The sequence below is a fragment of the Pezoporus wallicus genome, unplaced genomic scaffold (assembly GCF_028554395.1).
Source record: "Pezoporus wallicus isolate ANWC-B61680 ecotype Strahan unplaced genomic scaffold, APGP_CSIRO_Pwel_v1 contig_749, whole genome shotgun sequence".
Lineage (NCBI taxonomy): Eukaryota > Metazoa > Chordata > Aves > Psittaciformes > Psittacidae > Pezoporus > Pezoporus wallicus.
This window is the reverse complement of record NW_026641327.1, coordinates 248,950-276,610: the sequence shown is the minus strand read 5'-3', so window position 1 is coordinate 276,610 and position 27,661 is coordinate 248,950. Positions and strand designations below refer to the sequence as shown.

Here is a 27,661-nt window from a genome sequence, read left to right as displayed (position 1 = left end):
GGCTTTAAACTAAAAGAGGGGGGAGATTCAGACTAAGTATGAGGAAGAAATAAGTTTTTACAATGGGGGTGGTGAGGCACTGACACAGGTTGCCCAGAGGGCGGGTAAATGTCCTATCGCTGGCAGCGTTCAAGGCCAGGTACCTGATCCTAGTGCAAGGCGTCCCTGCCCATGGCAGGGGGTTGGAACCAGATGATCTTTAAAGGTCTCTTCCAGCCCAAACCGTTCTGTGACCGTGTTTCTGTGCTGCTACTCCGTTACCGCGCCTCGCCGCCGCTCCTGCTCGCCGCCACTGCAGATGGCGCCATCGCCGGGGTCCCGGCGGAGCGGGCGGGCAGAGCGGAAGGAAGGGCGCTCCTTCCCGCGGGGGGGCGCTCGCTGGTGCTGCCGCTCACGTGGGCGGTCGTTTCCGGGCAGGCTCTCGGGGGCGGAAGGGGGCTCTCGCTGCCGCGTGGTTGGTGAGTAGCCGGCGTCGCGGCTGTGCGGGGCGGGGAAAGGCGCCCGTTCGGGTCCCGTCCGGTCCGGTCCTGCCCGCGGTCGCGGCCCGGGTCCGGCGGGCTCGCCCTGCCCCTTGCGAACGGCCGCCTTTTGTGTGACCCACCCCCTTCCTGTACGCTCCTGCGCAGGGCGGCGGGAAAGCGTGAGCGCAGCCGCGGGCGTGCCGGTCCCGGGAAACCGGCGGCCTCGGCTTCCCCGGCCGCGGGCTTCGTCTGCCGCCGCTTCTGCCCCACCTCGCCTGGGGGTCCGTGCGGGTGCTCGGCTGCTTCCCTCAGCTGCTGCTCTTGCCGCTCCTTGGCCCTTCCCCGCCGCGGCGGCGGGACTCCCGGGAGCCGAGCTCGCGGCCTTTCCGCCGGCAGTCACAGCGCCGGGCGGGCACTAACGCGCCTTATTTAAACGCCTCACAGGGCGAGTAGAGCGGAGACGCCGAAAGATGTCCCGGGACGGCGAGGGAGGAGGTTTAACGGCATAGAGCTGCGGGAGGAGCCGGCGCCGCCGCTTCAGCAGCGCTTTGGCTTTGGGGTATGGCGTTCGCGGGGTGGTGTGTGGTGACGGGGTGTTGTGGTGGCTGGGGATGTGCTGTCCAGTGCGAGAGCCGCGGAAAGTTAACTGCGATACTCAAGTGTCCCCTTTGCTGGGAGAGAGCTCGCCCAGGTGGAAAGCTTTGATCAGGTTAGAGCAGTTAGCGCATAGATGATCAGGTTAGATCATCTAACCTGACCTAACCTGATCAGGTTAGAGCAGTTAGCGCATGTACCTTGGCGTCTGGTTTCTCAGGATTTTCCTGGTTGCTTGAGCTTGTAATTATGCTGGTAGCAGGATTCCCTGAGGATACTGCCTCAGAGCTGCGAGGGAGTAAGTTACAGGTAAAGCAGCTGCTCTTTTTGGTCCGTTCTTGTTTCCCTAAGCCTGAGGCGAGGCTGGCTGACTGACATCTGAAGCAGCTCTTGAGAAGTGCTGTGTATGTTAAAGGAAGCCGATATTGATTTGAGGTTACTCTAGTGCTTTGGACTGTAAAACTGTATTGGCGCGTGAAGCAGTTGGGTGCACTTAGCTTAGTCCTGTTGGAGGAGAGCCAGCTGAAAGTACAGCTGGAGTCAAAAGGCAGTTGTTTCAGCAAGACCTCTCATTGAAATGTGTACATAAATTCATAAGCTGTATACTGTTTTGCTTAATGTCTTATTGCATAGTCCTGTGGTGTTCTGGTGGCTTTGGTTTTGCAGTCATTTTCTCTAGTTTGGCATGGTACCTGTGAATTGGAAATAGATGTGCTTAGATTTCCAGTAAATCGTTTCCAAGATATGTAGTGCAAGGTAAACTGTGCTGCTTTGTTTTATTTAGTAGGAGAAAGTATACTTTATAAACCTCTTCCTTCAAAAGAACTTAGTTTACTTGGTCCAGGTGTGTGTGCACCTGCATTGTAAAGTTCTTAATGACAATGGGAAGCCAAACATTTAATCTTGTGGAGTGAGGCTTCCTAAATACCTCCATTAAGGCAAGCTTGGAAAGGGGAGATCACATTTGTGTCAAAAGCTTTTAGCTATTTTTGTATGCATTGCAGTCAAGTAGTGAAAGCCTTGTAATTCTTTCCTAAAAGTTGCATTTGGTAAAAATCAGAAGCTTGTAAAGCTGTAGTTGTCACAGTTGGACACTAAAGGACCTCTGTATTCTGGCACCACAATGGGAGGTTTTTAAAAAGCCTTTCAGTTGAGAGGTTACTTAAGCTAGCTTTATACTTCAGTTAGAGTAGTCTTTCATGTAATTGTTTGAAGTTAGCATGTGAAAAGCAAAAATTAAGTTGCAGTCAAATGTTTGTATAATCAGTTCAAATGCTCTTAAAAAGGATAGAACATGATAATTGGATTTAAAACATTCTTTAATGATTATTGTCATTATATGTGTATGAAATACTGTAATTCAGCCAAAATTTAGAGTTTGAAGCCCATTGGGAAAATCAGCTCTAGAATTCTGTTTTCTAGGGTGGTATCCACCATGAAAGAACCATTGTTTGGATGTTTATTTAGAAATTCCTGGGTTTAGTCAGCTGTGTTTTTTTTTATGTGTTTGGGCTTTTTTAGTTAGTTTGGTCTTAAAAATGTGAGCATTGTGTTCACAATTCTTTGTGTGTAGTTCAGATATGAAGAATGTGCAAAACGTGATTGCCCCAAGGGTAGTTTGAGAGAACTAAAGTTTATGTATCTGACAGCATGGACTGTCTGGAAGTGTTTGGATTTCTAGCTCAATGCCTGCTGCCATTATAGAGTCATGAGATGTTGAACTTGAACCATCATAATTAGTGGCTTTATGCTTGTCTCCCTGCTTCCCTTTTTTAAGTAGTAAGTAATCTATGCACCCACTTCTGGGAGTCACCAGACCATGGATGGATTCTTGGCCTGTCTTAACAGAAATCTAGGTGCAATTTATACGTGATGTTGAGTGTTGTGACATCAGCTTCTGAAGTCTTGTTATGAATGAATTTAGAAGTGCAGAAATCGAGAGAAAGAAGATTAAAGCAACCTGTGGTGTAGTGTTTGGTTTTGTTTTCTGTGTGTTGGGTTGTTGGGTTTGTTGTTTTTTTTTTTTCTAATCTGGTAGAATTAAGAGTACTTTTATCAGTACAGATATCAAAGCCAAAAGATCATTCAGAAACTGAAGTGTGGGTTTTAGTTTGTTTCGGTTATCGTACATCTAGTATGTCTGTATGACTTGTAAGCATAGCTAATCACGCTGCCTTACTTCTTACGCCTTGTTAAATATGACTTAATTTTTCTCTTTCTACTCGATATGTGACCATTTAACACCCTTCCTTCCCCCTCCCTTCTTGCTGTTTTTTTTAACGCACAGACTGGACTTTTCAGTGTGTAGTGGAAGTTTTCTTGATTCTTGCATACTCTGTTGTAAGCGAAGGCCTGATTAAACCTGTGAATTTACCTGGGCAGAGTGTATGCTATTAACGATTGAGCTGGTAAACAATGTACATTAAATGAAACAGTTCACTGAGTTCTTTTGGCTTGATTAGTCAACTATGTAAAAAGCTGATTTATTGGCAGGAACTTTTAAAACCAAAACAAACCCAGCAATTTAATGAAACAAAGCAGTGGAAGACGGAGATACTTTGGTGATCTTTTTCAGTAAAGTAGTTCTCAGAGTAAAGACAACCAAAGGAGCAGCAGAGGGTTTTCTGGACACTAGACAAACAGCCACACTGAATCAGTCTCCATGTCTGTGTAGCCTAGCATCTTGTCTTGGGAGCAGATGCTAGTTATGCATAAGAAAAAAACATTAAACCAGTAGCCTTCATTCGGAAGTTGCTGCTCTTTGATGGAAAAAGTATTCATTTATTGTATATTTAATCAAGTTAAAATTCCAAATATCTTTTTTGCAGAGAGTCAGAATGACTAAAAAAAGGAAACATCAAGAAGATTTCCAGAAAGTGAAATTAAAAGTTGGGAAAAAAAAGCCAAGACTAGAGAATGCAACTGATACTACCTTCAAAACAAAGGCCATACAAATTCCTGAGCAGCTCAAAGAAGATGGAGCGCTTCCTACGCAAAATAGAAAACTTAACATAAAGGTACACTATGACATTCTGTTCTGAGATGATAGAAAATTACTTGTTATTTATTAAGATTTGCTATGCTTCCTAGAGTTTAGAAAAAAATACTTATTTAAAGAAAAAACAAAACAACCCAGCAGTATCTGAGTACAGCCCCTTTGTCCTTGGCAATAATCTGATCCCTGAATTAAATGAATCAAATTGTTGGACTAGTGTGTAATGCAAAGGAAAGCTTTTCTGCAGTGCAAAAGCTAAAGTTGCATGCTGATTTGAGTATCTGAGATTAACATTTAGTTTTTGAAAGTCTTGGGTCATAACTTAAGGAGGCTTCCTGAGATTGCTTTTAAAAAACCTTGTATTTCTTTTGATGGTGGTTGTACTTCCCTTTGTTTGCATTGTCTTCTGTCTTGCAGCTCTCTCCTCAAACTGAAAAAAGCTGCTGAGACTGAGATTTCATAGTTCTACTTTTGAGAACAAGTGTGAGAGGTCTTATTTTTGGTCATTTCTCTGTAAAGTCAGTAGGGTTGTGCATAAACTTAAGAATGAGGAGTTTCTAATTACCTGAAGGACAAGTCATGGTATCTTGTTTGTCATTGAATTTTGATGATTTGTTTATTGTTATGCTTTAACATTATGTTTGTTCTGAACATGTTATGCTGTTATTAACAGCAGCATGTCATCAGAATTAGTTCTGTATTTTTGAGTGTTTAAGAAAAAAGTGCTGGAAGTAAGTGAGGAAATTTAAATTGCTTAAAGCAGTAATGTGTTTCTTTCCTTTTAGGATCTGCTTTCACAGATGCATCACTATAGTCCTGGGGTTAAACATAGTGCACTTCTTGGGCTCAAAGATCTCCTATCTCAGTATCCATTTGTAATTGATGCACACCTTTCAAATATAGTAAGTGAGGTGGCAGCTGTGTTTACAGACAAGGATTCTGGTGTCAGAGGAGCAGCTGTTCACCTGCTGCAATTCTTGGCTTCAAAAATAAGAGCGGAACAGATTGCTCCATTTTTTCCTTTGGTAAGTGCCCATCTCTCCAGTGCCATGACTCATATCAGTGAGGGAATTCAGGAAGATTCATTGAAAGTCTTGGACATTTTACTGGAAGCATACCCAGCACTTCTCACAGACCGCAGCAGTATATTGTTGAAGAATTTTGTAGAGCTAATTTCTCACCAGCAACTGTCAAAAAGACTGAAAAGCCGAGAGAAACTTTCTTGGATGCTCTCTGTTAACCCCAATCGCAGAGTAACCTCTCAGCAGTGGAGGTTAAATGTACTTACCAGGCTTAAGAAGTTTCTCCAAGCAGTAGTAGATGGCTCCAGTGAAAGAGAGGATGAAGGGCTTCAAGAACAAAAGGACAGCCCTCGTTCTGTGAGGAACCCAATCTGTATAAATTGGAAGGTCCATGCAAATAATCAGCAGTGTATACAACTGTTTGAAAATGGTGGCTTACGACCAAAGATCAACTCGTCATTTAGACTGAGGTGAGAAAATGTTAACTAGTTTGGGAATTAATGTCAACTCTGTGACCACAGTATTAAACTGTCTTTTGTTGCTGTTGAAGACAACAGTTTTATTGTGGGATTGTCCCTTAGCCATATTTAGGGCATTTAGTGTAATTTACAGTCTTACTGCAGTGGTTTTAAAATGTGGAAATAAGTCACCAGATAACTGTGCTGTGTGTATATGATGAACTTCCCCATTATGAAATAAAAGCTGTATTTTACGCTATTCATTATAATTTTGGAAGACCAACTCTAGTGGGTTCTTTTGGAATGCAAACTGATGACTACAGGTTGTTGCAGGATATCAAATAGACCTGGGGGCAAGCAGACAGATTTCTTTAAACATAAGCTAGTTTCTTACACTGTGATAATGAATTTTATGGAATTTTGTACTTCTACCCTCAAGAGTCTTGTCATAAGTTTAGGAGTCTCTTTTCTTCAAATGTAGCTCCTTCTTAAAAGGATGGCATGGTAAGATGTGTCAGGCTGTGTGAGTTCTCTTGAGTTTGATTCTATATATTTAATCAATTCACTAGTTTATATCTTTACTATGGATAAAAGATGTCTGAAGCGTGTTGATGAATATGGAAGAAAATAGAGTGCGCTTAGACACAGGAAAGTTTGTGTGTTCTTTTGTGGTATGCTACATAGATGTGAGCTGAAGTTAAGGGAGAAATAATTAACCATCTTTATTTCTCTTCCTCCTTTCTAATTCACCCACTCTTCAGACTAGAAGGGAATCTCCCACCCCACTTTACAGTACAAACATTGGCATCCTCATGTATATTCATTTCTGTAGATGTTGCATACCTGCTGGTGGGAGACCTGGAATGACTACTTGAAAAACAGAAACTGTTTAGTTATTACACAGCACTTCTAATCTACAGATATTAAGGTGGTTTTATGAGAAACCATGATCCTTGTTTTACTGCTGTGGGGAGACTGAATAAGTTTAGTGTAATTGCTTTATACACCTTATCTAGGAGGTCAGTGGCAGAAAAGGGTATAAACCCCACTGCCTAGTCCGTTGCTATGTCCAGCTTGTATCTTCAAATGAATGAAGTGCAGAAGAAGAGGTGTTCTCTTTCGATACCACAGGTGTTGACCTGAATTATCAGGTAGTTTCCATCTCTATCATGGAGACACACAAATGCACAAATCCATTCCCATTCTACAAGGCTTTCTCTGAGTATATAGCATATTATTTGTGGTAAGTATAGGAAATTTACATTAAGCTAAGTAAAAAGGTGCAGTTTAATGTCATGGAAGTGGTTGTTAATATAGCGTAAGAGTTCAGGCATGACCATCAGTATCTGCTGCAGGTAAAATTCTAGTTGGCAGCTAAGACCTGTGAAGCCCACCTGAAGCAGAGGGAAAGATTCAGTGCTGGGTATAAAATAGTCCTATGGACTTCATCTCTGCAGTCAGAAGCACACCATTGTGTACCACCATATATCAGAGGATTTTTGTATTGTGCCCTGAATGATATTCAGTGTGTGATGTACCATGCCCTGTAATATCTGAAGATGCATTGTATCCAAGATCTAGGAAACTAAACTTTACATCTGGTGTCACCGGAACTGGATTCTGCTTTTCTGAAGAGCTAGATTTTGGTGAAACGTCATGATCCACTTGTGGTTATAAATACTTAAGAAAGGCATTTGCAAGCATGAGGAGGAGACAGAAGATTAGAAGGAGGCATTGCTAGAATCCAAGGCGAGACTGGCAAAGCAAACTGATGAAAGCAGAACGGAAGAATGAAAAGAGAATGGGCGTCTGCAGAAGGTACTAAAATGTTCTCATTTTATTGTATTTGCACAGATTTTTGATGAATACATTTTGGACAAAGGACCAGTACAGCTTTTTTAAGTGGATGTCTGCAAAATTCTAAGAGTGGAAGTTACTGTGGTGGTTTTTTGTATCCACCACTGAAATCTTTCCTGATAATCTGGAGGTACTTTGTTCTGCCTTTGCTGTGGCCTTTTATAGGCATTCCCAGGCCTATGATGCGACCACTACTGCAAGGACAGAAATTACTTCTAATAAGAGGTGCAAAGCATCTGCAGTGCTTCTTTAGTGCTTCCAAAATCTCAGTGTGTGTGGTTTTGTTTAAAGAAGTCAATGGATTAATATTTCAAGTCCTAACTATAGACAATGAATTGACCAAACCGTAAATAATTGTGGTGTGTATTGTTGGCCTGATCACTAATACTGAAAGTAGGTTTCAGCTTTGTTCTTCAAAAAGTAGACTTTCACACACCACTAATAATATACAAAATTTTTAAAGTTCCCATATCCTTTTAATCTGGCAAATTCATTGAGTTGGGATGGCACCTTGTTGATAACCTTGCAGTTATGGAGAGGGGTTTTCAGAATTGTGGTATTAATGTTTAGTAAAAAGTGAAGCTTCTGAGCCTGGAATGCTGGATGATTCAGCAACGCGAATCTTAAGACTTGATTAGTTTCTTTTGTGTGCTAGGTCTTCCTGCTGTGTGTGAATTAAAGATTACAGTGAATTAGGAGATTACTAGTGTGTATCCTCTGCTTTATGTGCTGACTGTGCTGCTTTTTTCATCAGACCCATTTCAGGTGTGGAAAAATGGAAACCTTCACAACTTGCATGTGGTGATATCAAGGTGTGTGGTATTTTCTTTGAGTGGAAGTGGTGCTGCTGAAGAGAAATGGTAGAGCTTCTGTTTCTGCTGAGAAAGGACAAAATGAAGCTGGAGAGAAAAGTGAAGATGGCTTGAGACACCAAGATGGAAGACAAAGCACAGTGAATAAATATGTATATGGCATGACCCATGCATCGGATAGAAATATACCTTTCACTTTCTGTACTGTTTCTTTGCTGCAGCTGTCAGTGCACACAAAAAAGGAGGCCAGTAACCCGTCTGAGACTCTGAGCCATAAAAACTTCCTGATTTCCAATGACTTTTCCTATTTTAAGCAGCAGAAAGTTGTTTCCTTATTTTCTATTTCACACTTTTACACTTCCTTGACTTCCGTTTGCTGAATTCCTGTTGTCCTCTTACTATCAAATGGCAAATACGTTACACAGTTGTTTTGTGGTTTTTTTTTTTCTTGTTCCTGCTTTATAAAAACATTGTCATTTTAAAGAGAAATGACAGTTTAAGGGGTACACAAATACCTTGGCAGCTCCCCTCGTTAGTATTTCATGCCATATGAAGTTAATATGTTTTGGAGTGTTTCTGAGAGCTGCCTTACCATTAACAAATAACAGATGTGGGACAAAAAGATTAACATGTTATTTGGCATCAAACCCTCCCAGTTCCAGTGAATCTGTATTGCTAAGGATATTGCACTGATTGCATAATGAAGTTTACAGTAATACTTTCTTAGTGTTGAACAGATTTTATTTATCCCTGTGATTGTTCTTCTTTCTTATGTCCAATCTAAACTTCCCCTGTTTAAGTTTTAACCCGTTACCCCTTGTCCTGTCACTACAGTCCCTAATGAAGAGTCCCTCCCCAGCATCCTTGCAGGCCCCCTTCAGATACTGGAAGGCTGCTATGAGGTCTCCACGCAGCCTTCTCTTCTCCAGGCTGAACAGCCCCAACTTCCTCAGCCTGTCTTCATACGGGAGGTGCTCCAGTCCCCTGATCATCCTTGTGGCTCTTCTCTGGAATTGTTCTAACAGTTCCATGTCCTTTTTATGTTGAGGACACCAGAACTGCACACAGTAATCCAAGCGAGGTCTCAAGTGATGCTTTAGAATTCACTGTGGTTGTAACTGGAAGATGGGGTTTGTCTGCTCTTTCTTTAGATGACTAGGTTCAATGTACCGATTTTATGTATATTAGAAAGTTAGAATTATGATGGGTATTCATTGCTGTGAGTTAGAAAGCAAAATAATCATGGAAAATATCAAAAATCATAATGGAAAATAATGTCAGAAATCATCAGTTGAAATCATTTTTGCCTTTTTTTTTGTTTTTTAACATCTCTGTATTGTTTAAAATTAAAAATAGTTATTCAGAGTTTTTATTTTCTTTGAAGAATCTTCATTTTAAAATTGCCTGACTTATCCAGGAGTAGGATTCGGTGATTTGTTCTGATAATCCCTTTTGAAACACAAATTAAGTGCTGGGGGGAAGTCCTTGTTTTTCTTGCTTTCTGGGAGATGTTGTTTTGATTTAAACTATATCTCCTCATGTTTTTATAACTCTTACGTAACTTCATATCAGATAATTTTAATACTTTTCCAGCTAGTTTCTCTCCAGAGCATTATAATTAAACATATAAACCAAGTTATATTTTTCCTATTAATATGAAACCCAGTATGTTTATTATAGCTGGAGGTAGTTATTAGCTGTAATAAACCTCATGCATTTCACAGTACTTTGTAGTCAGTTTCATTATTTTGCTTCAAAGAGCTTAAAGCTTTTTCATTTTGTTGTGCCTGAGTACAGTGAATTTGATCTGTTGGTGGAAGGTGATGCAATAATGCAAATCGTGTTTCTCCACTTTATAGGCTTTACATAAAAAGCGGGGAAAGAAATAATGAAATCTAAGGAGTTATTACAGAAGTACACAAACTTGCAGGGAGATTCGGGAGCAGGTTTGTTGTAGGTGGTTTGAACTCCCTTTTGTCCTGACTGAAATACCTAGCAAGAAAGCAAGCGAATGTTTAATATATTTAAAAAGTAATTTTTGCTGTTCTTCAGAAAGCAGGAAAGTGTTGTTACTCTAATCTGTTAATTTTTGCTGTTCTTCAGAAAGCAGGAAAGTGTTGTTACTCTAATCTGTTCTTTAAAGGTATGATCTTTATCTTTTTCTTTTTTTTTTTTTTTTGCTTTTATTATTTAGGTCTCTGACAGGTGTAATGGACAGTGCAGAAAAAGGCCTGTCCTCGGCTGAAAACCTAAAAGGTTTTATTGAGATAATAATTCCATTACTGATTGAGTGCTGGATTGAAGCATCTCCTGCACAATCAGCTCCCATTCTTGGAAACCTCTTGGAATCAGACTCTCAGCAGCTTATGCAGCAAGTGCTTAGTATAATACATTTATTGTGGAAACTCACAAAGCGACATGATGAAACATACAAAATGGTAAGGGAGAAGTGATCCGTGGCATAATGATGACAGTTCATTTTGTTTTGATTGGAATCTAATGATTTGGTGATTGGAAACAGTGGAAATATTTCATTAAGAGAGAAAGCCTAGGTTTTGAGTGGAGTTTGAGTTTGGATTTTTGACAGGTCTCTTTAATCTAGAAAAGCATCTCTTGAACTGAGCAGTCAGTTCAGCGGGAGTCTCTGGGAATCCTTGAGACTGCATGCAGCACAAAAGCTTTTGGAACTGAAAGTGGCATTGGAGAAGGGGAGCATTTTATCTCCCAGATAACCTCTAGAATATAAATTTGGCAAAGTGTAGAATGCTTGTTCCTTGGTTTTGTGTGTTTTATGGGTGCAAGGGGGGAAATGAACAAACCCTAAACCCTTGGAGAGGTAGGGGCTAACAGTGGTATGAGGTCAGTCATGTAATTGCTTGGTGCAACCTATGTTTTTGTGTCATGATTGGTAGTATGAGAAAACATTGAATCAAAACCTCAGGAAGGTTTTTGGAAAATGTTCTCATTGTTTTGTCTGTCTTTGATAAATAATTTTTTTAATCTGGTGCTCTTCCAGAGATTTTGCAAGTTGAGAAAGAAGCACGCTTTCTATTTTGGCTGTTGAGAGTAGTTGAAAGGAATGTCTTGACAGCTCTTTGTTTTACCTTTATATAGAACTGTAGGTCCATTCGGTATACAAAATCTGTGCATAGAGTGAGTGATAAATGTTTGTGGAAACATTCCATTAGACCAGAGTTACCCAACATACACAGTCTTAGGGGTGGATTCAGCGTGTATGAGCAAAACACGCTCTTCCCCTTTTTCCTCTTCAACTTTTCCAGAGGGCCTCTTGGAAACACGCAGTTGGCAAGGTAAATACCTATGGCCTACTGCCCCTAGCCTTTTTCCTTGTGGTACTGCAGAGCTGCTGCCCTTAGCCATAGGATGTCTGCGTTTTGGTCACATGGAAGGAGTGCTTGTGTCAAGCTATGAGCGGATTTATGTACACGCAATTGCATTATGACCTCAGGCTGTTCTGGGGGGGGAAATTATCAGATTCCCATGCAATCTTTTTTCTGGCATGTTGTGTTTTCTGTAAGATAAACAGTTTTGCTTTTTCCTCTATAGTCACCTTTTTATATATAATGAATTCAAATGCCTGAGTTTGAAAATGGAAGCTTTGTGCCCTTAGGGTTACAGGACATAGTGGTTATTACAGACACCTTGGAAAACCATTCTGAATATGCTTAGTGGGAACCTGCTATTCTTTGAGATGGTTTAATGGTCATCCTCTGTACTTAATACTTGAATATCAAAAAGATGATTCTGCCTGACCAATGTGATAGCAATTCAGGACCTTTTTTGTGATGAGCTCTGTGGGACAATTTGTGTAATGGAAACTGTGAGTTTCTGCTAACCCACAAAGTAAAAGTATTTTCAAATGTTGAAAATAGTCCCTTTTTGTATGAGGATGGCCTTTCTACTGGAAAACATTTTGTCAGTGGGCTTTGAACAGCAAGTACACTAATGATGGGGAAAGGTGAAGGCAGTGTCAGAATGCATCTTAATGGAAACTTCAGGACAGTCACTAAAGTAAATCAAGAAATTTCCTTTGATGTTAAGTACCCTGAAAAAATCAATATAAAAGCACCTTCAATTCACATCTGTAACTGGCTCGGTTTAATATTACATATATCCATATTAGTACGTGCCAAGAAAATACACTGGTCCGGTGTGGATTAAATGTTATTGCTCAACTTTGACTTACAATTTTACTCCCTTGTTTTATGAACCTGGAGGTCTGTGCACAGGACTTTACATTTACGTCTAAAAGCAAATATATATATGAACACTTCAAACAGAAGATAAAGTTCCTGTTTTTCTTTGATTCCAGTAATGGATTTTGGAAGATGATTGCATCAGTGTGTTTCACTTGCCACCATGTTTTCTGACTGTCGTCTGCTTTCCTTGACAGGATTTATGGCTCCGAATGAATTACCTTGTTGATTTCAAACACCACTTCATGCGTCATTTTCCTTACTCTTTACAAGAAACAGCAAAGCACAAGAAGAAAGACTCATGCAAAGGGTAAAAATAAAGATTTGGTTGTTTTTTGTTAAGGTGTTGTATAGGAAGTCATCTGAATAGCCTGTGATAGAAATAAAAATGCTGTCCTAGAGAAATGAAAGTATTTTATTGACTGCTTGATCTGGAATTTGCATATTGCTAAAATGGCGATTTGTGTTAGTCTGTCTAGTTTCACATTTCTGCATGTTTTCTTCAGCTGACTGGTGAAATACGTCAAAACATAGGTAAAACTTTGCCCCCTCTCGCCCCCATTACTCTGTTCTAGTTGTATTACAGGGCTGGATAAATACAGCTAGGAGGGAGGATGGGGCACATTGTGCTTATCCTTTGTGGCAAACCAGTACTGAAGCAGGAAAAGCTAAACACTCGCATGTTTCTTCACTATTAAGCTGACAGAATGTGGGCAGTAATTTTGTTCTGGTACAGGCCAGTAGCAGGTTGTCTGCCTTTCTCACCTCCTGGGTGTGAGACTGTAAAGTCTGTTCTGGAGCTATGCTGTGCCATTGCAGCCGATGTAGAACACTGGTGTTTGTACAAGGGATATCAACTTCTGTCTGTCTGTGTTTCACATATTTGCAAACTGTGCCGCTGTAGATTGAGCTGTAGTGGTAGAACCACCTCTTTTTCTATACTGTGGGTCTACCATGGTGCAAGTATACTTGAGGATGAAATACCACCTGATGCTTTTACTGTTGCATTTTCCCTTCCTGGAAGGGCAGATAGGTCAGAAATACAGTAGCTCCTTAAATGCTTTCATTTCAGCCAAGTCTTACCCATTAAATTTATAAGCCAGAATGTGTTTTGCTTTTCCAGGTTTTGACCTGGACACCCTTTCTTGAAAATACCAGAACTGGTAGTTAGACAAGGCAAATGCAACCATCTTTCTTGTTTTACAGATGATATCCTGACTACCTGTACTTCTGTTGATCCTTCTTCATTCTACTACTAAGTTTTGTCCCATTTTTGCACTTCAAAATAACTATGTTGTTGGATAAATGCAGGAAAAATAATTTGTGAATTTGTGATTTTTTTTTTTTTTGTTGTTGTTGTTGTCTTGACTCTTATTTCAAGACTTTTAGAAACTTAGTTTCATGCCATGAAAATGTTGCTTTTGTTTTCCTTGCTTATCAATATAAGGTTAAAGGCCTGCACTTGGAAACCTTGCATGGTGTTTTGGGGCTTCCTTAGTGGCAGAACAAAAAATTTCAAGCACTCAGTTGTCAAATGTGAAGACTTTAAAACTTTAACAGGATTTTTTTTAATACCTAGTATAATTTCTGCCAAAGTAGCATATAGTAAAAAGCACAAATATTTTTTCTGAAATCTCACTTTTCTCCCTCTCTTCTCTGTTAGAAACAAGTATTGTGTGACATCCTCAAACAGCGTAGACCATCTTTTACTGAACTTAACTTTGTGTGACATAATGGTTTCACTAGCAAGCACTTCAACACTTCAGATGGATTCTGGTTGGCTGAACATGATAAGGAAATTTGTGACAGATACTCTTCAGGATGGTAGCAAGCTGACTAGCAAGCAGGTGAACAGATTGCTTGGTGTGACTTGGAGACTAATGCAAATACAGCAATACAAAGGTAAGATATGAGTAGTTTCTGAGAAGCAAAATTATGCACTGACAAAGAGCTTGATTTATTGCATTTTCAGGTCACGCCATCTTACATCCTCAGTTGTTACATCGTAATGTATTTTGTCTATAGGTGTAAATTGAATTTCTTGGTCATATCCCTGCGTGTAGCATTGAAAACAGCTTGATTTTTAGGAATGCTGTTAGATTTGTACTGTTGATATACACAGTGTTAATATATTTGTGGAACTGTTTTCTGGTTTTACTACTTAATATGTTATAAATGGGAAGATTAGTTTTCTGCATTGAAGAAAATAATTATTATGATGTAGAGGTGCATGATACTTAAATATTTCAATCCTTATTTAAAATCATTAATATAGCTGGTAGGCTCCCTTTGAGTACTGTCAGATGACCATTCTAGTTCTCTGATTACATGGAATGGCAAGATAGTTCTGATGGAAGCTGCTGTATGATATTTTCCAAGCTGTTCTATTTGAATCCTTTTCCAAGAGAAAACACATTTCCAGTTGTGACTTGCAGGACCAGTGCAGTGTGTTGGTTATGTTGCAGGTAAGACCTTGGTTGACATGTTTGTTAAGTGATGGATGTAGGACTTTAAGAAAGGAATTTTTCAGTAGATCTAAAGGTGCCAGGGGTCTGTTGTGTCTTAGCAGTGTGGTAGAAGTGGATTCCACAGCCACATAGCCAAGTAGAGTTTATAGAAAATGCATTGCGTTTTAGCAGCAGGTTTCACTGTTGGTGTTGTAAGATGAAAAGTTGTCAAACGTTCCTCGAATATACTTTGGCAGTTAGCTGTGTCTCCTTCCAAATCGATTTTAACTGGGAATGTCTGTTCCTTGCGGCAAAGGCAGCCAATGGTGTCCTGGGATGCATTGGTTGGAGTGTTGTCAGCAGGTTGAGGGAGGTGATCCTTCCCCTCTGTTCTGCACTGGTGAGGCATCACCTGGAGTACTGTGTCCAGTTTTGGTCTCCCCAGTACAAGAGAGGTGTGGACATACTGGAGAGAGTCCAGTCAAGGGCCATGATGATGGTGAAGGCACTGGAGCATCTGTCCTGTGAGGAGAGTCTCAGTGTGCTGAGACTGTCAACCTGGAGAAGCGAAGGCTCAAGGGGGCTTCTTATCAATTTATATAAATACCTTAAGGAATGGTGTAAAGAAAAGGGAGCCAGGCTTTTTTTGGTGATGCCCAGTGACAGCACAAGAGGCCGTGAGCAGAAACTGAAACACAGTTTCTGCTTATGTTTGGAAATGGTGTCCAAATATCAGGAGCACCATTTCCACTGTTTAGCATGACAGAGCACTGGCACAGGTTGCCCAGGGGGGTTGTAGAATCTCCATTGTTGAAGATAATCAGAAATTGTCTGAACATGGTCCTGACAGCCAAATCTAGCTGATCCTGCTTCAGCAGGGGTGTTGGACCAGATGACCTCCAGAGATCCCTTCCCACCTCAACCATTACTGTGGAAGAAAAGCTTCCTTCCTTGGCGCTTTTTTATAGTACGGTAGGAATTCTGAACTGAATTGTGTTAAATGATACTACAAAAGATGCTACATACTAAAAATACAACTTCAATTTGTTTAAAACCTACCTGACATTGAGATTAAAGGCCTGAGAGGTTGTGTCTTCTTCAGGGGACAATACAAAAGAAAAAATGAACCATTACAATAGATCTCCCTGGCACTTGTTTTATAACATTTAGTACTTCCCATGGAGTTAAATGTTGATAGTTGTAGAGATACAAATTATAACTCGTCTGTGTGTTTGTATAAAACAAGGAGATTAAGTAGCACTACTTCAGATTTTTATGTTGTTTGGTTTTTTTTTCCTAGTGGCAACAGAGCCCTTGATCAAAGCAGTATATACACTCTACCAGCAGAGGAATCTCCTCTTTCCAGTTCGTACGTTGCTTCTAAAGTTTTTCAGCAGAGTTTACCAAAAAGAAGATTTGAGGACTCAAAGAATCAGGTAAAAAACATTTTCTTATTCTTTCATTTCAATATAGTATCTTTATTTCAGAAGATAGAATACTGAATTTTGATGTAGATGTTATGAAACTTCATTCTGAATCTGTTTTGGAACTGTCACTGAAATTTGAAAGTTTAGGTTCACTGTGAGATGAAGATGTGTATTACCTTATTATTAATGTAAATACCAAATAGATCTTAATAGTTTAAAATTTAACTTATAATAAACTGCTGCAAGCTCGTTGTTACTGGCTGTGTGGTAGTCAGTAGATGTGTCAAGATTGTATAGCTGTAGCCATAGAGCATTTCCTTTACTTCAGCCCAAGTTATGGACATTTAGCTTAGTGCATTTGGTAGTTCTGGTAGTGTCTCTCTAGACTTTTGTACTTTCTTTAAGAAAAGTATTCTTCTGTTGTTTTGGATACATGGTTCTAAAAAGACTAGGTTTAAGAAAATATTCTTCTCCTTTTGGGTTACTGTCTGTATTGCTTACTCTCTATATTGCTGTTACCTTACAATAAAAAAAGTGTAATTTGTCCAGATGGTTTCCCAGTCTCAACTCTTCCAGGCAGTATTTTTCAGCTAAATCATTGGTTCCACCTATGTAAAATCCTTAAACAGACACCAGGCTGCATCAAGCCTACCTCACTTGGAAACTGCAGAAAGACATGAGATCATACCCATGATACCTGTTTCTGCTACTAGATAAAACCTTCAAACCTCAGGGCCCCTAGAAGTACCAGCATTCTCTTCTGCAACTCATTTGCTTTTTTAAATCTTATGTTGTGGTAATGCCAGAGTACATGTAATTAGATCTACAGCCTGAAATATCTAACACTACTCTATGAACATTGTAAAACTATAGGGAATTTGAAAGACAGGAAGGCTTCTTGGGAATATCCCATTTTCCTCCTCTTCACACCCACAGTGAAACAGAGATCTTTGTCATACTAATTTCCCTGAGGTTACATAGCCACTGTTGTCTGCACTTAACTGTAAGTCTTGAGCATCTAGTTTCATGTCATCATCTAACTAACTAGAAAGCTTTAACTTTATATCTTTAGATAGAAATCACAAATAGCAATAGTTTTCTTGTTGTTTCTCTGGGTATTCTACCTGGAATTGTGTCATTTTTAGTAACAGAAGAATTCAATCACACAAATTCTTTGCCAAAAGGATAATTGCACTTATGTCCAACAAGACGTTTTAAGACAACATACTCTACTGATCCATTTCTTTTAGCAACAAGTGGGTTTGGTTTTGATTGTTTCTTTTATCAAGATGTGAACTACACAGTAGATCCTGACGTTTGTGTTGTTCTGTTCAGCTTGATGTCATAGCCCCTTCAGCCCTCCCGTGACTGCTCTCCTCATTTCATGTTTATTTTTTCCTCAGAAGCTTGTCAAGAGCAGTTTAAGAGGAACAGAATTCAGGTTGGAATGTTTTCCAGGGACTTTTAGGTGGAGCTGTTTATCTTTTAGGTGTATCTGATTCAGATGCTGGGTAGGAGGTTTTGGCCTGTTACTGTCCTGTGAAAGAAAACTCAACTGATTTATTACAAGATTCAGAATTAATATTTGGGTCTTGATGTTAATTATCTTCACCTCTAATCACTACACACACATACATGGTCACTGCATGAATGTATGCATACTCTGTGTGTGTGTGTGTGTGTGTGTGTGTGTGTGGTGTATCTGACACCCCTGATCACTACACACACGCCTACATATACACTGGTAGAGACTTAGAAAGGTATCACAGCCTGCTTTCAGCACCGACCTATGTCAGATGCTATAGAAAGAAGGGAAGAATTCCTTTTGCTGAGTACTCTAATCTTCCAACAATTTGAAGCCTGTACTTCCTCACTGTGCAGAGCTTCTTTGTGTTTATCACGCAGCGGATGTCTTTTTCATGAGCTTTTCTGGTTATTCCTTAGACTGGTCTAAATCAAGAGCAACTGCAGCATCCTCTGTCAAGGAGCAATAAATCTCAGGTGTCTGAAGACAGCTTCATTTGATACTGGCACCCCGTTGTGTGGGAAGAGAAAGCAAGCATTTTATTCCTATCAAATTACTATTTGCATATCAAGTGATTTAGGACCTCTGAGTCCACCTCCAACTCGCCCACTTCAGTTCTCTCTTGTCCAGGCTTTTTCTACTGCTCAGCACAATTAATCTCTCTGTGCAAGGCCCTTCCCTCTCACATCATGGATATTTAGTTTCCTTTAAAAAGTTTTTGGTGAGAGATTTTATTGGGTCTTTTGAAAATGAAATCATTTTTATCATTATGCTACTGTCGTTGACACCTTCAAAGACCTCCTTTGAACTTCATTTACAGTAAGCAGCTTCATTCATATAATCATCCCTTTTGTATAAGCTGGTGAAATGCTTCTTATTTATAAACAATACTTGCCTTGAGAAGCCTGGGTGTCATAGATACTGTGGCCCATGAAAGGTAAGATTGGTCTTGAAGATTGTTTCAGTTTAAGCTAGAAAGGGTAAATAAAAGCAGACCTGTAGTGGAGGTTGTCAAGTTTTAAAGCTCAGCATCAAAGATGTTTAAAGGAAAGAAAAAAAGCTAATTACATGAAGGTTCCTCAAGTATGAACCATGCCAGTTGATTGGAATGGGGAAAGGAGGTCTGGAGGATCAGGTCATAAATACAAATGAAAATTTGTCTTAGGCAAGGGAGGAGCTCATCCAAGTTTTTTTTTTCTGTTTCCTAACCAGCTTTTAGGGGGTGTTCATGGTAAACAGTGCTTGCAGAGGATGGGAAAAAAGGAATTGATAAGCAAACTTGTTTCATTCCTGGTTTTCTGACAAGCAGATTAGGGATAGCAATTCCTAAATGTCAAGCTGAATTTTTTGTAGGATATGAAAATAGCCAAAGCTTCTTAACCGTCACACTATAGGATAATGAAAGAAGTGGATCTGAAATTAGGATGAATTCAGGATGTCCTTTGATATTGAAAAGACAAGATATTATTTATAAAGATTACTATAATTTGTGTCAAACACAAGGGGTGGTCAGAGTCCTCAGATGTGGAAGCAACAGTGCTGTAAACAAAACTGAGTTGAATGCTGTCAAATGCATGCAAAAGAGGAGGATTAGGTAAATCTTATTCCAGAACCTGGGGAGAAATGGTGTGTGAAAATGCAGATAGTAAGGACTTTGACTATTACCTTTAAAGACAGATAATGCAGGTCATGAATTTGGTATGAAAGGTGGCATCTCACTTAAAGAATACGAGTGTGTGCAATGGGATATAGCACATAAGAGGGAACAGTGGGAGTGGTGTAACTGGAGAAAGGCTACTTAACCGCAGTTCCTCAGAGTTCCCACTAAGCTAAACTTCATATTATCAAGAATGACTGGCACACAAAGCAAAAAGCATTACCTGAAAATAAATTGGAAGAAATGGATCACCTGAGGGGATGGTGGAAGACATGTATTTGTACAAAACAAAAATTGGTGCACTTAGAAACGAACAGGACCTTTTTTTGAATGTAAAATTCAGGCAGGCAGTTGCAAACAATCCTGTGATTGATATTTCTACTTGTACATGCCTGCCTGTGAACTAAGGTTGGGAGTTAAAAAAAGGCAATGTAACTTTTAAGATACTAAGCTGTAGCAGGAGATACATGGAAGTATTGTAATCTTTGAATGAGATCATTTGATACTTCATTAAGTTGTAGTTACTCATGCCCAAGAAAGACCAAATTGTAAGAGCTGCAGGGGCAACCTAAGCTATGGTTTTCTCTCAGTCATGTTTGAATCGGTTAAAACACCTCAGTTGTGCTTGCTTGAGGCTCTAGGTAGTGTCAATAGTGAGCTAGATGTTGCAGCAGAAACAAGCAAGATCTTAAGTAAAAAAACTCTTAAATTTAGCAAGTGAAGAAATCTGCTCAGCTGAATGTAGTCAAATCCTTGGGCCAGGTAGATACGCAGGGATATACCTGAGGTGGTGGAGAAAGTTGTCTCGTGAAAGTGAGGCCGTTGTTTGTCATCCCTGAAAAAACATGGTGGCTGCAGGAGGTCCTGCATGACTGGGAAAATCATAGAATACAATAGTTTGGGTTGGAAGCGACCTTCAAAGGGGATATAGTCTGACCCCCTTGCAATGAGCAGGGACATGATAATGAAAAAAGACTGCTGTTAACCCAGTTTGAAGGGAATCTGGGGAATTTCAGGCTGATAAGCCTCACCTGGTCCCTGGGAAGATCATGCAGCCCATTGCTTGGAATTAATATGTGGACATGTAAAGGACCTGTGGGTAATCAGGGACAAACTAGCATGTATATAAAAGCAAATCATGCTTTACCATCGTGATAGCCCTCTTTGACAAATGACAGACGGCTGCGTGGACAAGGGAGAGTGTCTGACACTACACTTCAGTAATAAGCTTTGTGCCGTGACCCAGTTGCAGTTTTCATTCTGCTTTAAGAGTGTCTGAATTGAGAAGCAAGACATCAGCAAAGGTAGAACTGAATCTGAAAGTCTAGTGAAAGCAAACTAGCTTAATTGGGGGGTTAAGCAGTATTGAGGACGTAGTAGTGTCATAGCTTTTTAGCCTGACTCATAACTCCTGAAATATAAACTGATAAAACTAATTATAAATGGGAATGTTGCTTTGCCAGCATACAGTGATTTCAGGCAAACAGTTTCTGAAAGAGTTGAAAATACACAGTGCGAAAACCTATGGATCAAATAAATATTTCTGATGTAGAAGTCGTAGCACACCAGTGTGCTCAGATTTTCCGGTGAAATACTCTTGGCAAATCAGAGTATTGCAATTTATTGTAATTGAATTGTATCTGATACTAAAGCCAAGTTAGTCAAGACTGGAAGGAGTAAGTTTCGGGGGGCTTTGTTGTTTTGTTTGTGTGTCCACCACCCTACTACCCCCACCCCCCAACTAATTTTCCTTCTCTTTTTAGAAGTCGAAGTAAAGTTTTGTCTCGTTGGTTGGCTGGCTTACCTCAGCAACTCGCTCTGCTTGGCTTGAGAAACCCTGAGCTTTCGAATCAGCTGATTGATATCATTCATTCTGCTGCTTCTCGTTCAAACAAGGAATTACTACAAAGTTTACAAGCCACTGCTGCTCAAATATATGGTAAACTTTTATGCTGCAGCATGATGAGTGTTGTCTGTTGCTTGGCAGGGAAGTTGCACTAGGTGGAAAATACTGGTGTTTCTCTCCTAGGTGAATGTAAAGTCTGTGCATGTGGGGCAGGGGTGGAGATTGGGTCAGTCCCTTATAATAAAGGTTAATCTTAAATCACAGAATGTTTTGGGTTGGAAAGGACCTTAAGATCATCCAGTTCCAACCCCCCTGCCATGGGCAGGAACACCTTCCACTAGACCAGGTTGCTCCAAGCCCCATCCAACCTGGCTTTGAACATTGCCAGGGATGGGGCAGCCACAGCTTCTCTGGGCAACCTGTGCCAGTGCCTCACCACCATTACAGTGAAGAATTTCTTTCTTATATCCAACTTAAATCTCCCTTGTTAATTGGTTATATATATGCAGGTTAATAAAGGATAAAACTATGTGTGTCATTTCCTAAATGCTGGAAAAAATCTTCAGTTCAGGTTAGTGGGACTTCAATCTGATAGACTAAGAAGCTTCAGGTTTTGTGAAAGCTGCTTTTGGCAGTATTGATTCTCCTTGGGTTTTTCTTTTTTATCCCATTTCATCATCCCTTCCCCCCCCCAGTGTTATATTCTCCTCCCTTCAGCAAGCGCTGTAGGTTCTTAACTAAACAAGAATAGCTAGAAAAGAAGAGGGATGGTGGTGGTGCATTGCGTGAGGCGCTGATGCTGTGGAAGTGTTGGGAATGGCAGCAGTTTGTGTTTAGCTTTTGACTGTGTGTGTGCCGGCAGATCCGCTGGAGGGCACGCTGGTGCTGCTGCCGGCCGAGGCGCAGCGGCGGCTGGTGCAGCTCGTGTACTTCCTGCCCTGCCTGCCCGCCAGCCTGCTCGCCGGCCTCAGCCGCTGCTGTATCATGGGCAGGATGTCCTCCGAACTGGCCGCCACGCTCATCGGGATCCTGCGCATGAGGTACGGCGACGCGCTGCAGTTTGCGCTGCAAAATAACCCAACCAGTACCCCCTCCCTGTCCCGTTAATAAAATCGGATCAGTTAAATGGAAGGCTGCATTGTGTTGAGCACTCTCTACCCACTGGGCATCTCTGGTGGGTTTTCTGCTGCCCCAGACTGCAGCTTTTTCTTGTAAATACTTTGATGTGACACTGTTGATAGTGGAAACTAACCAGCCCAAATGTATTCTCATGTTCTGCTTGCTTTCAGATTTTTAAAACTTGCTTTCCTTCTAATTCATAGAATCACAGAATAGTTTGAGTTGGAAAGGACCTTAAGATCATCCAGTTCCAACACCCCTGCTATGGGCAGGGACACCTCCCACTAAGCCAGGTTGTGCAAGGCCCTTGTCCAACCCTAATTACTGCACTTAAACAGCCATATCATAGTTGCTAGGCAAGTGTCTTCTTAGGAATTACTCACACTCATGTTGGTTTTGTCCTAGCTTGAAAGGCCAGTAAGTTTTCATCTGAATTCAGGGAGAGAGGTCACTGTTCACTGAAATGCTGTGATTTCACAAGAGTGCTTTGCTTTGCTGCTTCTGGAAGAAGTATACATGATTTTTTCCATTGCTTGATATTGTTGAATCTTGGATAAATAAGTAGGAGTTAATCTTATATGGATTATGCTTAAATTGATTTTTTTAAGGTTTTCTGGAACTGATTTTTTTTATTTAAATATGATACAACACAGTGCACTGTCAAATACAGACCTGTATTTGCTGTATATATCATGTATACAGACATATTGGCTGTATAATGTCTGAGTAAGATGATTAACATATGAAGTGATGGTGACGGAAATTCATAATATCCCATATGTAATGCAATGCCACTATAAAAATAAAATTCTAGGTTTGGGAAGGTGGATCTCAAATTTTATTTTTAAGAAAGAAAAGTTTTCTGCCATATACTGGAAATTCAGCGGCAAACTATACCCAAGTCAGAGACAGTCATTGTGAGAACTGAAGTCAGTAAGAAGCACACAGGAACTTATTTTGTTGTTAGATCTTAGCAAATTTTCAGTGTGGGAGGTTTTTATAGTAATAGCATAACTGTTTTCTAAAGATTGTGAGAAAGCTGCAGGTGGGTTGTAGGCATTTGATCTTTCTGGCAGAAGATACAAGAGGCAGCTGGAGAGCAGTGTTCCTAAGAAAAGTGTGTTACATCCTGACAACAGAGGAGGAGCAGTAACTTCTTATTTTTCAGAGGTGCAAAGAAAGTATTTTAATTTATGGCATTTGGAACAGATTTTAAACTAAATTGGATTAAAAGATTGTGGATTATCTACCCAGGAAGTCAACCTAAAATAACTAGATGAAGAAAAAGTGCTAATGCAGTTATACTAGTGCAGTTTCTTGTGTTGCTAAGCCCTAACAATCTTTTTTTTTTTCTGGGAGACTGCAAGTTGTGGTGAAACTTGGAAAAGGGATGTTTCTCTTGATTAGGTGTTGTTTTTCTTTGATAACACTGTACCACCTCATTGAGAGGGATCAGTGTTAAACACAGGAATTTGATCAGTCTTCTTTAGAAACACATCTGAAAATATTGCAAATCCCTGGCAAGATTAAAATGAGTCTTTTACAGGCAAAGTGAATGCAACAGTACTGAAAAACACTTTCACCTTTATAGCAAACTTAAACTTGTAGAAGTTTTAAATGGCTTATCTATGATACTTTTTTTTTTAGCTGTGGCTCAGTTTCTTAATACATAGGTGAAATTTGTTTTGTGAACGATTTTTTTCTTTTCCCCTTATTGGCATGACCATGGACTTTTTTAATCCTAAAACCTTTACCCTAGGGTAGCTTAAAAAATCAGAGAATTGAGATGAAGTCAGAAACGCTAGTAGCTGCTGAGGGGGATGTCCAGAAAAAAGTTGCTTTGGCAACTTAAGCATGCATAGTTAGGGAAATAAGTAACAAGATTAATTTCTCAAGAATAATAGAATCTGATACATCTTTTTCCTTGGAAAAGAAATTGTACAGTTAAGGAGACATTAGTAGGTTTTCTAAATATGAACCTTAGCTCAGCTTTACGAGTTTCATAGCCTGTCATTGCACACAGGATACGTGAACTAATTTTGCATCTCTTATCAGAAAAGCCAAGCTGGATTATTGTGTCCAGTTTTGTGGATAATGATGTGGGCAAACTGGATTGAGTTTAAAGGAGAGCAGACAAAAAAAATGATAGTAAATTGTGATAATGGGGGATAATTGACAAATAGGTATTGTTAAGGCAAATAAGGCTGGAAAGAAAGGGGAACCATGTGTGTAAAAGGCTGTTGAAAATGAATGGGAGAATGCAGTTTTAGCAGGATTATAAATATAGAATTATAAATACAGTTTTCCTTGATGTCAGAAAACGCTTGGTTTGCGTACTAGCAAAATTTCCTAAAGCAGAGGTATGTACTGCAATAGGCTGTGTAGGAAGGGGGTATAAATATATTAAGTATGTTTATATATAATAATATATATAAATACAATATCTATATATTACATATGCAGTAATATACCTTATATTACTGTATAATATACTGGAGGTACCTAAAACCAGGTTGAACAAAAGTATATCATGAATGGAAGTAGATGGAAGAGTGGAAGTAGATGGAAGAATGGAAGTAAGTCTTGGAAGAAGGGGGACTAGGTAACTTCTGGTAGTCATTTACGACTCTTCTGATGCTGAGTTAAACGTCCAAGGTTTTGAAATGAATGGTACTGTAACAAGATGTATATAATTTCACATCTTGTTTGTTCTGTGTCACAGTCTGGTTCATGGGGCACTTTCTTTAGTTTTAGATGCTGATTGTTTTGCACAGAGAAACCGATAGAAATCAGTCTGTGGGGAGACGTCATTTATGAGTCAAATCGATGTTGTCAGTAGATGGCACTGTTTTTCTTCCAATACATTCATGTTCTGTTTGGTATGGAGGGAGTTTTCATAAATTTCTTTTCTTCTATGCCACCTGCTTATCTGTAATGCTTTAAATAGATTGCATTCAGTCAGGAGCATCAGAGGCTCACTGCTGTATGCGGTACTTGTTCTCAGTATCTCTAAAAGCCTTTATTTCTGCATTATTCTTGACTGGCGGAGCATGTACGTTTTTACATGCATTTGAGAATGCACATACATACCCATATATGCCAGGGAGAAGCTACTTTAAGCTGGGTTTGATTAGAGTGCATATGGATGATAAGACTGTTTCAATTCCAGGAGCAATCATTATAACCTCAATGAACTCGTAGCTTTTTGTGTGTGTGTAAACTGTGGAAGTAGATAGTAAATGTATCCAGATGGCTTAAACCACAGCCCTGCGATGATATCAGGTGGTAACATTAAATTGTAATTTTTGCATGTTAACTTTCAGAATTTTTTGTAGATTAGAAATGAATTTTGAAGACATTCAATGGTTTCTACTTCTTATCTTTGCAATGATCATGTGAATAGCCATGTGGTCTGCAGGAGCCCATTAAGTGAGCCATGGTGGACTCTATGCTGAGAATGAAGATGATGTTGACACTATTTTCAGATGTATAAAGGGAAGGCTTCTGAGCCTGAGAGAGGCTGTTAAATTATTAGGGTGGTTCCCACCATGGTTTGGTCTATACTCACTAAAGCTTTACCAATTAGCACAGGCCAAGGGCTGTTCTGAAAAGAAAGCTGGAATGCAGGTACCCCATTTTGGATGCTGGTATGAACATGGCCAGATTTACAATAATTGATCTCTGTGCCAGTGAACAGATGTTGCTGTTTGGGTAGCTGGGACATCTACAGCTAGTGAGTTTCAGGTGAAACTGAGGGACACAAGTTGTTGTCCTGACCTAAGTTCCCTGCTGTTCTCCTCTAATGCCTGGTATAGAGAGTATAATCCCTCTACACCCTGGTTTCTGTACTTTTAGGGCACAGGGCTACTTCAGAATGGGTTCTAAAGAACTAGCAAGGCATATGCTTATATTTTTTTCTTTTGAGTACCCTTTGGAAGACTGGCTTTGAGGCAAATCTTTTTGTCAAATATGGAAATGTATTAAATGTTGTGAACTCACCTTTTTTGTATGTGGTAGATTGTCTTTTTTACCTTACAAAAGGGAAATCTGGTGCTTACGTGACAAAATTTGTACTGTAACAGTTGCAGAGGAGCATCACTTGTCATGCTCAGTAGTTTTGGTTGCTACTTCTTAATGACTTTGAGGTGATTGAATGGTGGGTTTTCTTGCAAATGCAGTTTTGGGGTTTTTCCTTCCCTTTTGCATAAAGTAGGGTGCATCAGATGATTAATATATAATCTGAGTACATCCTGTGATGTATTCTCTTCTATCAAATATGGATTAAGAAATGCAGATTGAGAATTGTGATCAAATACATAAACTGGGAAGTTAGATTGGTGACTTTATGGGTGAAGTTCTCATAATACGTCTTGAGGTACAAATAAGGAAAACCTATTCAGTGTGCTTGCATAAATGCAATTTGCTTGTGTGCTCTTTTTCAGCATAATTACTTAAATTCAATTTATGTGCCTTATTCATGCACAACAGTTGCGATTTTAGACCTTTTTATCCATTGGAACAGTGTGGCTGGAAATTACTTCATTGTAATAGAAAAGTGGACAGATAATATTTCGCTGCCTAGATAAAAAACAATGGGAGTTAATTTATGGCATTTCTCTCTTGAAGTAGGGTCTCCATAAATGAGCTCTCCAATGGCTTCAAACAGCCATTTCTTACTCTTGTGGGGCACTTTCCCTGCTGGAGTCTTGCAAAGAGTTGTTGTTGCTGTTGTTGTAGAAACGGAGAAGGGTGAGGACCATATAAATGAAAGCTGAGTGCTCTCTCACAGCAAGACATAAATTGTGTGGGAGTTCCAAGGCTTCACAGGTTTGAGAGCTCTTGGGGTAGCTTGCATTCTGCTTGTCATAACTGTAAATGGACTCTTAAGAGATAGGGACTTTCCAGACAATAATAGGGGAACTCGGCTGATGTCTGATCATGCAGCCAGGCATGCTTGTTTGTTCCTGCTGTCCTTGAGAATGCAGTGCTTAGGAAGAGCTGGAACAGACAATTAATGTCCGTTTGGTATAAGGTGTAAAATTCTGTGACTCTAAATATACTGCTCAGAGGTGTTTCAGGGTCATAATAAAGTTTAAAATTTTCCATAGCTATTTCCTTTATAAGTAAATACTACTTTTATTTATTCATCCCAGTTGTGATCCGCAGTCTTTGACTGTATAGCTTGAGGAGGCACAGTGAGAAAGCAAAATGTATGTAACGAAAA

At 39.8% G+C, this 27,661-nt stretch overlaps 1 protein-coding gene across 3 annotated transcripts in view; it reads left to right on the top strand.

Moving 5' to 3' along the window:
* Positions 1 to 389: 389 nt before the first annotated feature.
* Positions 390 to 27,661, top strand: part of TEX10 (testis expressed 10) — a 49,875-nt gene continuing 22,603 nt past the window's right edge. Inside the window, exons 1-10 of one of the 3 annotated variants that reach the window (XM_057423052.1) lie at positions 390 to 458; positions 906 to 1,020; positions 3,884 to 4,072; positions 4,836 to 5,542; positions 10,394 to 10,637; positions 12,614 to 12,726; positions 14,080 to 14,318; positions 16,164 to 16,299; positions 21,236 to 21,411; positions 22,181 to 22,358. In XM_057423052.1, coding sequence (XP_057279035.1) covers positions 3,893 to 4,072; positions 4,836 to 5,542; positions 10,394 to 10,637; positions 12,614 to 12,726; positions 14,080 to 14,318; positions 16,164 to 16,299; positions 21,236 to 21,411; positions 22,181 to 22,358 — 1,973 coding nt within the window. In that variant the 5' untranslated portion in view covers positions 390 to 458; positions 906 to 1,020; positions 3,884 to 3,892. Of the gene's footprint in view, positions 459 to 610; positions 743 to 905; positions 1,021 to 3,883; positions 4,073 to 4,835; positions 5,543 to 10,393; positions 10,638 to 12,613; positions 12,727 to 14,079; positions 14,319 to 16,163; positions 16,300 to 21,235; positions 21,412 to 22,180; positions 22,359 to 27,661 lie in introns of those variants that run through there. The other 2 variants (XM_057423053.1, XM_057423054.1) reach the window with 2 other exon arrangements.